This window comes from Halichoeres trimaculatus, unplaced genomic scaffold (assembly GCF_033239565.1).
Source record: "Halichoeres trimaculatus isolate MK-OKI-2021-1 unplaced genomic scaffold, fHalTri1.1 fHalTri1_scaffold_21, whole genome shotgun sequence".
NCBI classification, from domain to species: Eukaryota; Metazoa; Chordata; class Actinopteri; order Labriformes; family Labridae; genus Halichoeres; species Halichoeres trimaculatus.
The window spans coordinates 13,457,591-13,473,719 of record NW_027437199.1 but is presented as its reverse complement, the minus strand read 5'-3'; the positions used below and the strand labels follow the sequence as shown (position 1 = coordinate 13,473,719).

Sequence of the window (16,129 nt, the reverse complement as noted above, 5' to 3'; positions counted from 1 at the left end):
TGAATGTTGTAAAACACTTACAAATCACTTACAAAGAAACATTATGACCCAAGTTGCTGATTTTTTTTTTTTTTTGGGGGGGGGGGGGGGGGGGGGATTTGAATAGTAGCTGGTTAGTTGAATTCGCCATAAAGACTTCCAAAAATGTAAAAAAAAAAAAAAAAAAAAAAAAAGTACACTGGAAAAAACTGAAATCTCATCAAGTGTTTTTGTCTTATTTTTCATAGAAAATATCTTTTTGGACTCAATATGAGCCACATTCACCTGACCAGTCCAGAAAAATGTCTTGTTTCAAGTTATGCAAAGACAAAAATGAGGTCTGAATTGCTTGTAATAAGTAAAAAAAGAAATAATCTGCCAATGGAACGAGAGAAAAGTTACTTGTATGAAGACATTATTCTAGTTTTGGGAAATTTTTCTTGTTCCACTGGCAGATTTTTTTACTTGTTACAGGCAACTTGGAACTCATTTTTGTCTTTAAACAACTTGAAATAAGACATTTTCCTGGACTGACCAGTTGAATGTGGCTCATATCAAGTATAATAAGACAGTTTTTTCTTAAAATAAGACAAAAATGCTTGATAGGATTTCTTTTTTTTGCAGTACAGGAAAGCTATTTTGAGATGTTTCAGTTTGGTTTTTGTCAAGACATGTATTTGTATTTCTCTGTCACACAGCTGCTCTCACTTTACAGGAGAATCCACCAACACTGAGCTGACCTGACATGATGGTGTCGGTGATGTTGAGGTTGTTGAGCGACAGCCCCAGGGACTGGCGTGAGGAGGATGAAGATGTGCTCGAGGTCTCGGAGGGCGGCCGTGCTGTCTTCACAGGTGTAGCCGTTGGTGTGGCGTTCCCGCTGGACTTGAGGCGATCGTTCTCTGCTTTCAGCGCCTCAATTTCATTCTGTTCACAGCAAAGGGATAAAAATGAGACGACGGCTCATCAGGAGTGAATCCAAAGGCTGTGGTAACACTGAGCAATAGGCTGGGCACACAAAAAAAGTCATTTCCCTGAAGTCAGACCGGTCACTGTTGTTATACTGAATCAGTATTATTGGGATTTTAGGCTGTTAGCAGCTGTTTGATCTTTAAGGCTCCCTTTGTACTGAAGGGTAAGTCCCAGATAAGGAGCCTTACACAATCCCAGATCTGAGAGGAGACTTTAAACTTCTAGAGACAAGCCAATCCACATCTACAAAGATCTACTTAACCGAGACATTTATGGGGATTTCTTTGAACATGTCCTTCTTTCAAGGAAAGGAAATGACACAGCACCTCTGAACATTACACTTTGAACTAATGCGTGGAGTCTCATTGCTATACATCAAAAGAGATTACACCAAGAAATCAAATATGTGTATTTGCAGACTTCAAATATACTTCTGCGCTCTGTTTCATGGACAATTAAAAGTTTCATTTTACCCTTGAGCTGTCTTCAGGATGTCTACAAAATCAACAGTAGGAAATTATTGAAGTAATGCAGCAAGCTATGCAGTCAATGCAGAAACAAACTCTTTGGTTTGCTTGACTGCAAAATATTTCACTGAAGCCTCAGTTTTTCATTGGGTGGAACAATCCATCATAAGGTAGATAAAAGTTCAGAGGGTTAAGTAAGGGTGTGTCTGTGTGTGTCACATCCTCTAGTATACAACAATGACGCTGACTCCCTTTCTGTGCCCTTTCAGACATTTACAATCCCTCTGGATGATTTCTTAATTTTCTATCTGGCAGCTGTCATGCTACAATGCCTCTGCGAGAAAAACAAACTCAAGCTCAAATAAATCAGATGGACGGATCCAAGAATTCTTTTGTTGCAGGGGAAAAAAGCGCAGCACAACAAAAGGCATTTTCTCAACCTTGTTTGATTTGGCTACAGTAGGAACATAGCTGAAGACAGATTTGCTCATGATAGGCAAACAAAGCCTAAAACTCACCTGCATGCGGTTCATGGCCTCTCGGATCTGATCCAGGTGGTGGGCGGAGCTCAGTGCCTCCAGACGGATATCTGTCAGCTTGAGCTCCTTCTCCCTCAGTTCGTTCTTTAGCTGCAGGATGATTTCAGCCTCTGCTTCGGTGCATTCACAAAGCCTACAGTCAGGATTAAAAACAGGGAGGGGAGGAGGGGTCACCTTAAGGGTTATACCAAACACACACAGAGACACAGACACACACACACACACAAAAACGGTCCGGAGAGAAAAACTACACACTCTGAGGAAACAAGAGAGCTGAAGCGGAGGAAAGCTGGAGTCAGTGTTAGAAACAGCACAGGCAGGTAGAATAAGGAGGTGAATGAGGAACAGGGGCATCTGGAACAACAAATCCTTCCCGTTTTTGACAATCAAAGACGCCACAAGTTGTGGTTTGGACTTCAATGAGATCACTTAACCTACATGAGCTTCAAAGACCTATATCCCATCAACATGATAAACAGTTTCCTTAAAAAACTGTGATTTTTTTCTCTATAATATGTATTCTACCTTCTTAAGGATCATCTTTCCTCTACTGGCAGCTGAAGTTGTATTGGCCCTTTAAAAATGGCTGCTCTCATCAAATCATCCACGCACTTATATTCAGGAAAAACATTGCTTATTTTCAAGCGGTTGAGGTAAGAAAAACATCAAAATTGTTACTCACTTTTTAAAACAAGTATTTCCTGCATTGAAAGAATGCATATTTACAAAAAAAAAAAAGTTTAAAACTGCCCAGTGTATCAAATATGATACAAAAAAAAAGATCATTAAAGATACTATGAGGAGGATCTGTTTTACTTGCACTCCCTCGCCACCTTGTGGCCTGGAGTCTCCGCACACTGTTGTAAATTACTTTAAGCTAGGCGTGCGTTTGTTTTGGAATTAAATGGAGATCAGATCAAAACAAGTTTTCTTTGTTCAAGACAACTTTGTACTGGGTACAGCACACTGAGGTAAGGCATTTACCAGTACAGCTAGGTAGCTCTACTGTTGAAATATGACATCAAGCAAACAGCAGCTGGCTATATGTTAGCCCGGTGCTCTGACATAGCCTACCTGTAGGCTAACGTAACAACAAGTAAACACTGTCAGTTTGTAAGTAGTTTAGTAACCGTTTATATTTCGAGCTAAAGGCTAATTAGCCTTTAGCTCGGGCTGTATCGCTCTCCTGTTTAGCTTTCTTTTGCTCTTCTTTCCTTTTTCTGTCTGACAGTTAGGCTCCTGTGTCCACCATCACTACAAAATTAATCACAGAAATCATTTTTTTAGCAGAGAGAAACACAGATCTCTGTGTTTTATCTCTTCTCTCTACTACACTTCATCAGCTGGTTTGGTGTTGTCATAGAGATCTAGACGTGCCGTAAATCAATCCATTCCTGGTCGACCTGACCTGGAAGCTAAGAAGTAGCAATCTAAAATAACCTGTAACCTGTAATATTGGTGCTGATCATCTCATTTCAAAGTGTGGATTATGGTCAGGCATATATCCAGAAGGGAGACTTTTTTTTTAGCTTTTTTTGGGTGGATTTTGTTAAAAGGGCCAATAAACATCTCAGCTCAAAAAGAATTTGATTTTCTGGCAATTGTCTGATGGATCAGGCTTTTTAAGGTTAAACACTTGAAGTCAAAAGTTGTCGCTCCTTTTGTGTGAGAATATTGGGCATAAATGATCAAATCATCTACAAACTGGCCAGCCAACTGGAAAAGTCAGACCAGTCTGTGAACCATTGAGATCATTACTTTTGACATGCTGAGTTTATATGGCTATAAGATGCAGGACAAAAACACACCATGACACTCCATTTCAAACACACACTTCCCGGGAGCAAGCCACTCAATGCCTATTACCGAGATCTGTGCTTGTAGACCACATGACCGTTTTGCTTTTTCTTTGGCGTCCAAATGGGGGAGGACTTGCTATCACAAACGCACTTGCTACAGCGGGGAAGCAGAGGTTAAAGACAGACGATGGAGAAGGAGAAGTTTGATGAGGGGTTAAAAAAAGGGGAGGTGAGGTTTAACAGAAAACCATGTAGAAAATAACGATGAAACAGATTCAGGTTGCAGAAGAAAAAGAAAGAAAGTAAAACTGTGTGTGTGAATACTCACTCTGTGGTGGAGGGGGAGGAGCGCAGTGTGACAAGACTGCCCTGTCTGTTGTCATGCTGCAGTTTGGGTGAGGATGGTAGGGAGTCAGTCATCTCATCCATCTCGTCATGAGCTGATTGAGATTTGGTTTTCTTCTTGCTGAATGCCTGCTTAAAGGAGCTGCGTAACTGTAAGACACAAAACAAATACACAGAAGGAAATGAGGTCAATATTCCCATCCATCAACCTCATGTCAGGTCCTAAAAGTTAATATCTGGTATCATCACATCCTGCCAGATCAGGAGGTCACTCCGTGCTGTTTCCAAGCAATGGTCACTGTCTCGTTTAGGTAAAGAGGGGAGCAAAAGCAAGCTGTAAGAAGAGATGAAAATGAGAAATGGTGAAGAGGGGGTTGGGCTTTTAATGAACCTGAATATTAGGATCACACAATCAGAGGAGGAAAATAAATGAGGGTAGACTTCAGGGGAGGGTTGTTGTATCCATGCTGACGTTCCGGAAAAGGGAATAAAGAGATTTTTCTGAGAGAAGAAGCTTTTTTTCAGAAAGGGGGCAAAAGAAGGAAGGATGAAGAATAAAAAAGCACAGCACACATACAGATGACACTCTGGGAACCACTGACCTGAGCCGGGATGGAATCAGCCACCTGAAGATGCAGAACACACCCAACGTTAAGCACGCACAAACACACACTCAAGGAAACCTCACACAACTACAACACATCCTCTGCGCCATTGAAACAGAACGCTGCTTATGTCGGGGATTTCTTGACATTTTAACCTCTGTGCTGTAAGATAACAATCCTCTGCTGATGCACTGATGATATTATAGGTGATATCAATGTTTGCTTATGTTTTGAGGGTTGTAATTAGCATTATGAAATCTGATGAAGATATTCACTTCACTGCCATGTCTACCTGTAGATTTCTGGTTCTCTAAAGAAGAGCTATGAGTTCCCACCACTTTAAATTCTTGATTCGCCTAAAATGCCTCTTGGTCTGACAAAGAAGTTACCTGAGGTCATAAATCATAAGATAGATGGCTGAGTTGAAAATCATAAAACCATAGTTGTGTTGTGTTAACTGCCCCTGAGTTGTTGTTGTTGAGTTTGTTGTTTCAAATGAGCATTTATAAGGATGAGGTCTCTGCTTAAATGGGCCTTGGCTGTCCATGGCCTTGTAGCCAGTTCTCCTCTCCTGAACCACTTTAGGGAGGTGCTCAGACAACCAAACCTTGCAGAGCAGACGGACCTGCCTGATTCAGTGTCTGAACTACGGCAGGTCCATCTTGCCAGGCTCCATTGACCAACCAATTCACTCGGCTAAATTCTAACCGGCCCAATCAGGGAAGAGAGGCGGGAGCTGTGGGAGCAGACGTGACGTCAGCAGACTTTCGTACTTGTCCGCGTTCCTTTGATTCTTAAGTTAAATTTATAAAAACGGAAGCTGTCGTCTAACGCCTTTTTCACAGCTGTTTCTCATGATTCAGTAGTTGTTCATCTATTATTTCTTAGAAGCATCGGCTCACTTAAGCTACGTCATACCGTGGCTTGATGTGGAGTGGTCCGTGGTGAGTGTGTTAATCAGAACGGTCGTCCAATCACCAGCTGCAGAATTTTTTTAAGTCCCGCCTCTGAAAACAAATCGGAAGAGCTGCTACCCAGATGGACTTGTGAAATATTTCCGTGGCGGATCTATGGAACTGTTCGTCTGGCGTGTCAGGTTACAGACAACCCCCCAGAGCTGCAGTTTGGCGGTGCTTCTGACTTCGTCTTCTAATGGTCAATGTTTGCAATTTATTCTTACGCTTGCCCATTTTTCTGGGGTGACTTGGGGCAACCGTGGCTGAGTCCATAGGATCTTGGCTTGTTCAAATGAGCATTTATAAGGATGAGGTCTCTGCTTAAATGGGCCTTGGCTGTTCATGGCCTCACGGCCAGTTCTCTTTTCTCAAACCACTTAAGGTAGGTGCCAGGTACAACCCCCAAAAGCTGCAGTTTGGTGGTGCTTCGGAATTCGTCTAACCATCAATGTTTGCACCTTATTTTTACGCTTGCCCATTTTTCCATCAACTGCAACCGGTGACTTGGGGCAACTGTGGCTGAATCCACAAGCTCTTGGCTTAGCAACCACGGCAAAAACTAGTTCAAATCCTGTCATGGACCAAGACTGGGGAATTGGGTTGATAGCTGAAGGAGTGTTAGTATTATTTCCTGAGCACGGTCAAGGTGCCCTTGTGCAAGGCACTGAACCTCTGTTCCGTGCTGACAGTGCAGTACCCTCTGTCTGCGCTCTCCATCTCTCCATCTATGCATGTTTCTGTGCAAAGCGTGTGTGTGTGTGTGTGTATCTGTCTGTCTGTCTATCTATATATAATGATTCAGAGTGACAAAACTGAACCCCCACCCCCAAAGGGGATAAATAAAGTATATCCTCTATCTTCTTCTTCGAGCACGAAATGTTCACATCCGGCCTGACACATCCCACCTATTGATGGGTAACGTTGTCAGAAATAGTTGTTGTTATTTATGTAGTCATGATGTTATTGGTGGTCGGTGTATCAACATTAGAAAAGCAAATCAGAGTCTCACTTTGATTACATAAGCAGGTCTGAAGCTTGTTGTCACAAAGTCCACCTCTCATTATCGCTCTTCTTCATTATAAAGTTCATGGTGTAGGTGCCACTCTGTTAACATGACTTGCTGCTTTTCTGCTTCACACTTCTCAATTACCTCAGTTGAACTCTATCTGTGTGTACAGAGGGGGAATCTATGCAAATGAATAATTAATTACTGCTTAAACAGAGGGTTGATTTGCATACACGAGCCTGACTTGAATATTCTGGAGTCTCACTTAGCATAGCAGGCTAAGGTGTCACACTTAGTGGTGAACTTGTGAGGCTTTAAGAATGAATTTCATTTCAAGGACAGGCGTTTTGCATTGCAGCAAAGAATGCACACAAGCTCTGCTGCACTTTGGCTCAGACAAAACTTCTAATATGTCATGTGTCTGACTCAGGGGGCTGCAGCAAATAACAGCTCTCCAGCAAGGGACACTGAGCTGCTTGTGCAGAGTGAAGCATAGAACAGAGAGAACAGAGACAGGCAGAAAGAGATGAGAGAGCCAGGGTTGTGGATGGGTATTTTTAGTTTATGTGGCTTTTTGTGCTGATCTGGGTGTTTGTGGATGTAGTTAATGCTGTAAAGCTAAGACATGCATCAGTTCCTGAAACAAACAGACGAGACCTGACTGTACTTTTATAACTAGTAACTTGGACACTTAAAAAGATCTAAAAGCGTCGAACATCCCTGTTTTTGAGAGAATAAATATGAAAAAAATGACTAACTTCATTTTGGAAAAAAACAACGGAAGGGAAAGTGTTTCCTCCACTGCTCAGAATTTCCAACTTGTTTCAAAGATACAACCAGCACTTCACATCTCTAACCTCCAGCCTTGATTTCAAGCTGAACTTCAGCATCCAGGAATCTGTGTCTACCTGCTTGTTGTGTATAAAATTTGAAGTACGTTTGGAGTGCTAATTCAGAGTCGTTGACTTCTCTGCTCGACCCACTGTCAGCTCTTACTGTGGATGGTACCCCAGCTCCTCAGCAGCCACTATCTCACAGCTGTAACCTGGCAACCAGGATGTGATGTCAGACTGTGGAGGCGTGATGGGGGGATGAATGAGATTTAGGGTTTAGTGGATGACTTGTGGGAATTCAACCTTTAAAAGTATTGAACTCATCGTACTGTAAATGTTAGGAGTGTTAGTCAAAAGCAGAGACTGATGTTAAATTACAAAAAAAAACTTCTATACCAATCTCATGAGGGTTAAAGAAGGACGAAGAAATTGTGATATAGATGTGTCTCCATATGGTGTTGAAATAATTGAGCTACTTTTAATTTGCTGCTTTGATTAAACACAGAGTCGCTTCATCCAAACCCCGGCGCCCTGAGATCAGGGTTAGTACTCATATATTCACACCGTCCCATTCATTCTGCCTTTATGTTTTGGCATTAAGCTGATTTTGGAGTTCTTTCAAAAACACAAAAAGGTTTGGATCACAGATCCATAAATATGTCTATGCAAATAAGACATTTAATCTTTAAATGCAGGCATATAGAGTATATTTAGAGAAGTATAAATGCTGCTGAATAATTCATATGGTTTAGATTGGGGGTTTTAAACTCACAACATTGACTTTGAAAAAATGCAAAAGAAAAACCAAACTTATCTCATGCCCCCTGCAACTGTATCTGTGGGATTTGAGTATTTGTATTGTATTGTGTTTAGTGCAGAGCAGCAGTTGAGTCATATATTTGAGATTACCTTTAACTTTAGACTCAAATGTCTTTTCTTCTTTTGCCCTACGATACTGAAGCACTGTAAAGTTCCTCCACCTACCCAGCTCTTCTTCTTTTTCTTTTTGTCTTCAGCATCCTTGCCCATACTGCCCATACTTGAGTGGCTGGCAGCACTGTTGATACTGGACATACTCTCTGATGAGTGCTGTCGCCGAATCCGCAGGTCTATGATGATAAATAAATCTATGTTAGTTTCAGAAAAAGAAGGGAGGCGAAGGTACATTTCACTTCAAAGAACTCCCAAATGGCTGAGTTGAAAATCAGTAGTATCACTTTGTGTCAAACAGAGTTAAAATATCACCAAGGCACCAGCTTCTTCAGTCATATGCCTACAGAGTCTGTACGAAACCAAGAAACTCCTGAAAAGTGCATTAATCTAATTTTCAAATCAATAACAACTGCTTAGCATGGATTTATAAACTTTATAAAGATGTAAAATAGTTGAAGCAGAAGAGGTGACATGAATACTAGAAAAGGTCTCATCAAAACACAGAGAGCACATCTGATTTAAGTTGTTTCTTCAATCAAGGTAACACAAAATTGATCAAAGCAGCATGAGCACAATAAGGACTGGAACTGTTATCCCACCCCCCAAGCCAATAAAGCTAAAAAATGCATTCATCATGCAAAAAGATGTGTGGCCAGTCCCACAGCCTCCCATTGGTTTCTTGAGTACCTTTGTGCAGGTGGTCAGGACCATTGAGCGCCACCTGGATGGCTGTCTGTGCATCCGTGTTCTGGGTCTTCAGCGTCTCTATCGTCTCCCTCAACTCGACTAACTCAGACTCCTGAACCAAGAGAGAAAAAGAGCTTGGTCACTGAAAACAAATTCTCAAACCTGGCACTGTCATGGCTTTTCAATGGTGTCAAATGAGAGGTAAAAAGGGAAAAAAAGGAGTATTTGGGAGCCTTCCAGTAGAAATGCCCCTACCCCAGTACCACCTGCTCAGAATAACAAGAGCTCAGCTCCGTTGAACCAACACAATCAGATATAGAGAGTGTCCCATTCTGCCTTGCCTGAAACCCTACTGAGGGCTGCAGATAGGGTTTCTGCTTTAATTAAAAGTTGGGACAGCCTTGTTGAACAAAGACATCCCACCAGATTCTGGTCTGCATTAATTTATGGGGGATTAAAAAGCTGCCAAGGCTTGACGCTAGTCTCTGGGTGTGTATGTGGGAATGGAGGGAAGCATTTATATGAGGTGTTAGAGAAAGATATTAGAGCATATTGCTGCTTCTGCTGTGTGATCTGAGCTTCAATGGACTCGGGGCTGATCTGATACCTGCTGTCTATGAAACAATGATTTCAAAGAAGAAAACATGGAAATGGACAAACAGGCAGATTTATGACTAAGGATTATATAGGTTTAGGGACGTGTTCATGGCATATCGTGCAGCCATGTTTTCTGTACAAAAATAGGCACTTTTTCCTGAAAATGTTTGACAATATCAAGGTAAGTAACCAAACTTTTACAGAAAGAGTTCTCGAAATGAAAACCTGAACCAGGAACTGAACCTTATTATCGGTTAATCCGCAACCGCTAACCTCAACATTGTCGGTTCCAACTGCACTCTTTCAATGTCAAACCCCCTGCTGGTTTTTAATCATTTCTCCGCTCTGTGATCCTTCGTGCCTTTAAGTTCATGGACTGCACATTTCAAATTCAGGACTAAGCTCTTGTACCTTTTGTTCGGCGGTCATGGTGAGACTCTGCAGGCGACAAGTCATGTTACTCAGGCTCTTCTCGAAGGCTGCTACCAGGTGTGACTGTGGACACACATAGAACGAAACATAAACGGGGGCATCAGCTGCTCTGACTTTTACTTAAAAGAAACTTTATATGTAATTGTAAAACATGCACATTTAAAACAGCACTCCTCAAAATATCAAAACAAAACATCCAATGAAAAGAAATAATAAAATATAGTAAAATAAAATATAACATTATATAATTTAAAATAATGTAATAAAATATAAAATAATACAATACAATTTGATATAATATAATATAATATAATATAATATAATATAATATAATATAATATAATATAATATAATATAATATAATATAATATAATATAATATAATATAATATAATATAATATAATATAATATAATATAATATAATATAATATAATAAAAAGTGCTTTTCTTACACTTGATTAACTCAAGTGGATTATTTTTAGAAAAAAAAAATCAACCACACAAAATGTTAAAAAATGTGTTTCCAGGTTGGTGAAAAGCTTTTTGCTCAAGCCAAAAATGACACAGGATGGAATCAGATGCAGTAGGGACAGGCTGTTTTCACAGACATCTGAAGGCTCTCACTGTGACCTCCTGAAGAGGTGCTGAGTGCTACAGAAGCAAGGTTATCCAACTAAAAAAAACACACCCTGACTTCACTTTGAGTCACTCTCAGGTTCCAGGGACAGGCATGCTCAGAGGGGCTCATTTGAAAACAGAAATAACTGGAATGATTTGTAAAATCAACCATCCCATGCCATGTACCTTTCAAACAAGCTTGGCATAATGAGAAAGAAGCAGAAAACACAGATCAAAGAAAGATCTGCCCTCCATGACTTCATGTGTGTCCTGAAGAAACAGAGGCGACACGCTGATGGACGGAAAACGCTCTGTGTCGCTTCACCATCTGCTGCACTAAACCTTTGTGTCTGGATGTGTTTCTGGTTTATTTTGTGTTTTTTTTTCTAGTATATGTGTAAGCCTGGGTGTCTGGTGAAGCCTTATGTTCATGTCTAAACGTCCTTGTGCAAATCTAAATCTGTAAAATCTGTGTGTCTTGTGTTTGTGTCTGTGATGCTAGCGTCTCATCCTTAGCGAAAGACCCTGAGACACCTGTCAGGCCTGGTGTGTCACAGAGAGGTGGGCAGCCTGCCCAGACATATCACACAACCACTGCAAACACACACACACTCACACACAAAGACACAAAGGCAGCCCCTCGAGGACTTTCCTCTCCCAAATTAACACTCTTTGTTCAGGATGAACAAACAAACCCCTTCAGAGCTAAATTTCTATCCTTATGAGGACTCCAGGATCTTTTAAATCAAAAAGATGAAAACACACAGAAACCCCCTGAGCTGCCTCCTCCAATACATGTCCCTGGCTGAATAAGGGAAGTTCTTGACCTTTAGAAATGCCAACTGTTCCATCCCATCTCTTTACACCACATCTCTTTCCAACTCCACCTGTGAGCCTCAATTCAGCTACCATCCTGCCCAACTGTCCACCCAGTGGGTGGTGCTGATCAGAGACTAACGGGTCCCATTGTTGACCCATCTGTTCTGCTCCTGGAGCCTGGCCCAAGAAGCCCCATTTGGCCTCTGGACCCTGTTTTTTTTTTTACAATTTCAATCTTTGGGCATTAGGTAGAACTTGACTGTGAGCCAAACCAGCTGACTGGGTGTGGCACAGTCATGTAACAGTGGTCTGTGAAGCAGAAGAAGCCACTTGGAGCTGTCCCTGAAAACCCCAAAAGACCTTTTTAGAGCCAATGTGGATATGTTCATTGCATCTGCAGAGGGACAGTTTTGGTTGCTTTATCTTTAAGTATTTATTCATGATTATTTATGATACAGAGCAGGGGTAAGCAACCTTTTTCATGATTTATGCCACTTTAAAATCTACTCATGCCCAAAGTGCCAAGACTTACTTCTTTCATAAAATCATTGACAGTTGATAGGAGAGTCTCCATGAATGGTTTCCAATGCTTAGCTTTGTAGTGAAAAATGCTATAACTTCCTCCTGTCGCCTGGTTTTTAACAGTACAAAAAGTTTTCAGTGTGTTTCTTTGTTTTGCATACTTTGCTAACACTGTTTTCGTGTTTGGTCTCAAAAAGACACTGAAAAAAACTGAAATCTTATCAAGTGTTTTTGTCCTATTTTAAGAAAAAAATGTCTTATACTTGATATGAGCCACATTCAACTGGTCAGTCCAGGAAAATGTCTCGTTTCAAGTTATTCAAAGGCAAAAATGTGGTCTGAATTGCTTGTAACAAGTAAAAACAATAGCCAATGGAACAAGAAAAAGTTTGCTAAAAAGAAATACTTAAAAGTAGAATAATTTGTCAAAACAAGTAACTTTTCTCTTGTTCCATTGACAGATTTTTTTACTTGCTACATTGGAAGATTTCGACCTCATTTTTGTCTTTGAAAAACTTGAAATAAAACATTTTTTTCTGGACCAGCCAGTTGAATGTGGCTCGTATTTGGTCTAAAAAGGCATTTTGGACTGAAAATAAGACGAAAACACTTGATACAATACCATTTTTTGCAGTGTACTATACTTTCACAGCAAAGGGTGCATATCGCTTGATCTTCGGCCATCTCTGGCAGTCAGTCCATACTCCCTTGTCCAGCTATGTTGGAAAGAATGACTGGAACTTGGTTTGTTGCCTTGATAATGCCACAAAATGAATGCAATTGAGAGCTAACAGACTGACGTTCCAAGAGATTTGCGGTAACTCACTTGCAAGACACATTTGTGCACTTGCAACGTCATGATTTAAAATTATTATTCAATGTTATTTTTAAAATTGCTACGTAAGGACATATAGTGTGCTCAATTTCTTGCTAAGTGTTAAAATAGACTAGAACACAATAGTTTTATTATTAATTTTGTCCTCTGCCTTATTGAAATTATTCTTTGCATGTCAACATAAAAAGCCTCATGTGCCAGCTATGGCACCCATGCCCTAGGCTGCCTACCCTTGATACAGAGCTATGAATGACTTGAAGTGTTGCTGATTTGACTGATAGGGAGGAGGACGTGTTGTACCTTTTCGCTCAGCAGCAAGCAATGGAGCCCAAGTGAAGAGGGAGAAAAGGGGGGCAGTAAGGGCAGGGAGAGCTGAGCAGACAGGGAGGTGAGACAGGATCAAGGTGACACATCGGGCACTGAGCAGAAAGAAGGGGGAGTCCAGACAGAGGAGGAGGAGAAGGGGGGGGTGGGGGGGACTCTGAACTCCTCAGCTCATCTAATGTCAGGACATTCAGGAAAATGAATCTGCCTCACAGGCTTAAACAAAACTCCTGAGTGGTTTATCATCAATAGCATATTTTAATGTCTGGTGGGATGCTGCTCTACTTTATCCAATATTTTCATGCTTCTTTTTCTTTTTCCTCATTTGGGGGAGAAGGGGAAGGGAGAGCATAGAGCCTAATCTAACAGAGCCCAACAGGCATCTCACTCTTGCTCTGCCTTCCTTGTTGTCTTTCCAACATCTTGCTTCAGACTCTTTCCTTGATTTTGTCTTATAGCATGCAGTCTGACCCAGCAATGGTGAGCTTTGACCCACAGTAAAAGAAATAAAAGAGAGAAATGTAATCAGTGACTCAGCTTTTATCCAACAGGACCGCGCAGGAGAAATAGTTTTCAAAGAGGCAGTGATGAGGGTATAAAACAACTTTAGTAATCAAATTAACTTGATATTGATATAGATCATTATTATGCATGAAAAAGATAAAGATAGAGAACAGATAACCTCAATCACTGAATAAAATCCTGTGTGACTGATGAAGTTTCAAGGGATGAAATGAAAACATAGAAAGATAATTGTGCAGAATAAATTTCCTGAAATAACCTCTTTTTACTCCTGCAGAACAGTTTTTAACACCACCATAACGTTGATATTGATCAGTGCATAAGTTAAACATTAAAGGGTGTGTAACTCTGCAGGAGTGGTAAAAGTAAACATAGTAAGTTTCTTAAATGAGACAGTCTTACAAGCCGCAGGTTAAGTGAGATAAACTCTATTTAGAAACAGCTTCTATTTGGAGCCTGAATGTGTGTCCACGGAGAAATGATTACTAAGAAAAAGTGCCCCACAAGAATACATTTTACTGTTTAGCAAATATCCACCACTGTGTAGGTTACTGTGCTAAAGCATGTGTTTCTGTAAGTGTCAGACGTATAAATGATTAAGCTGTGTCACAGTGGGTGTCTGGTTTTGGACCTTGAGCGGAGAACATGTGAGCACATTTCTATTCTCCACTGGGAGGATGTGATGAGCTTATAGCAGCAGCTACCCACAATGTTGTCATGTAGATACAGTGTGAAGCAGCTCCAGTCACACAGCCAGAGACTGTGTCCCTCAAAAGAGTGGGAGCTGTAAAGCTCATACTGTATTTTGTGCAAATGTTTGCATACAGCAGAGCACAGCCAGACAGGAGAAGAGAAAGCCCTCTGCCACTGTTCCTGATGCTCAGTCAGTGTCAGAAACATCAACAACTTTTATTGAGGTTGTGTCATTTTCTGTCTTTTAATAAGGTTTTAAAATATTCACTCATTGGATAGATATATTGATGATGCAGCATTAGTAGAAACCTATTTTTAAAACCATTATAAGCTGTTAAGAACCTTTAAATATTTTCTAAATTTCCAGAAAAGAAAGAAAAATTAGATCTAAACTTGAAAAAGAAAATAAGCTACTTTGTCATTTGCATTTTGAGAACAAACTGAATGGTAAATAAAAATAGCTATAATCACTGTGTTTAGCAAAAATTGAAATGCACTTTTAAAATATGTGCTAAATTTCTGTGAAGAAAATCAAAACTGAGGGTATGACCGTTTTTTTTTTAAGCATTTGAACTCTATTTTCAAGCTTCATCATTCAGAAATGCTGAATTGCCAACACTGTATCACTGCATCACTTTTTTTTCTCCGTATTCCTGACTCTGGTCCAGTCTTATCATGTCATGAGAGCACACTGTCAAAATAACTTAACTCTCTTGTTTTTTTTCTTTGTATCTTCAGTTAACGTAAGAAGAGTATGTTTTCAATCCATTAGGGCTGGGACAATATTCTATCCTAGTGATTCGATTCTATCACGGTTCGTGGGGTGCCGCTTCGATTTAAATTGTGATTTGATAGTTACAATTTTTGCGGTTTTTAGTTTGCTTTTTTTAACACAAGGCCATGTGAAAAAGTTCAATGATGATAATGTCTACAGACCATATCAGGAGCCGTATTTTCCCATAAAATGCACATCACGTGAGTCAGAGAAACATTTCACCCTCTCCTGGAGAAAAGTGGAAACTTTTTTACAATACAGTTTAAAAAAAAGGACCGAAATGAAGAATTTGAATTTGAAAAAAATAAAAGATTTGTTGACAAAGCATCCTGATTTTGATATTGTCAAACAAAAAATCCTGATATGTTGATTTTTTCGATTTTTTTCTCCTTCCCCTACTAAAATCCCTAAATTAAAAAAAATTGCAGTAAATAGTTACTGAACTCATGAATGTAGAAAATCAAGGGATTTACAGGAGTTACTCCCTACTGTGGAGTTTCTGGCTCCAAATAAATGTAGCTGCTGGTTACAGGGATAGCTTACACACATTGCTCCTTTCTACAGTCAAAGGTAAAAACCTGTGATAGGTATTATACACAGGACAAACAAATAGTTGTTTGGCTTTCCCTGTATCACTCCTAAACAAAAATAATCAAGTCCTCATCCTCAGTTTTCCTAGGGTTTAGCCTTCAGTTTCAGCTCTCTACAACTTTGTGATCAAAGTGTCGGATGGGGCAAAGAGTTGTCTGCCTCCACGCTTGATCAGCCACTTGGAATTGTGGGTGGGTGGGTGGCAGACTGAGCTGAGTCCCACTCTGGAGTTTGTCGATCCATCTGCATCTGAGCGCAAAGACAGCTCCGTCTGGGGGTT

At 40.3% G+C, this 16,129-nt stretch overlaps 1 protein-coding gene across 11 annotated transcripts in view; it reads right to left on the bottom strand.

Moving 5' to 3' along the window:
* nav3 (neuron navigator 3) overlaps positions 1–16,129 on the bottom strand; it is a 526,882-nt gene that overhangs the window by 15,258 nt on the left and 495,495 nt on the right. For 8 of the 11 annotated variants that reach the window (XM_074698217.1, XM_074698218.1, XM_074698210.1 and 5 more), the window contains 7 exons: positions 10,130–10,213; positions 9,122–9,233; positions 8,486–8,610; positions 4,704–4,727; positions 4,085–4,251; positions 1,937–2,090; positions 720–906 (listed from right to left, as the gene is read on the bottom strand). In XM_074698217.1, the coding sequence (XP_074554318.1) occupies positions 720–906; positions 1,937–2,090; positions 4,085–4,251; positions 4,704–4,727; positions 8,486–8,610; positions 9,122–9,233; positions 10,130–10,213 (853 nt within the window). The remainder of the gene's footprint in view (positions 1–719; positions 907–1,936; positions 2,091–4,084; positions 4,252–4,703; positions 4,728–8,485; positions 8,611–9,121; positions 9,234–10,129; positions 10,214–16,129) is intronic. The other 3 variants (XM_074698211.1, XM_074698214.1, XM_074698216.1) reach the window with 1 other exon arrangement.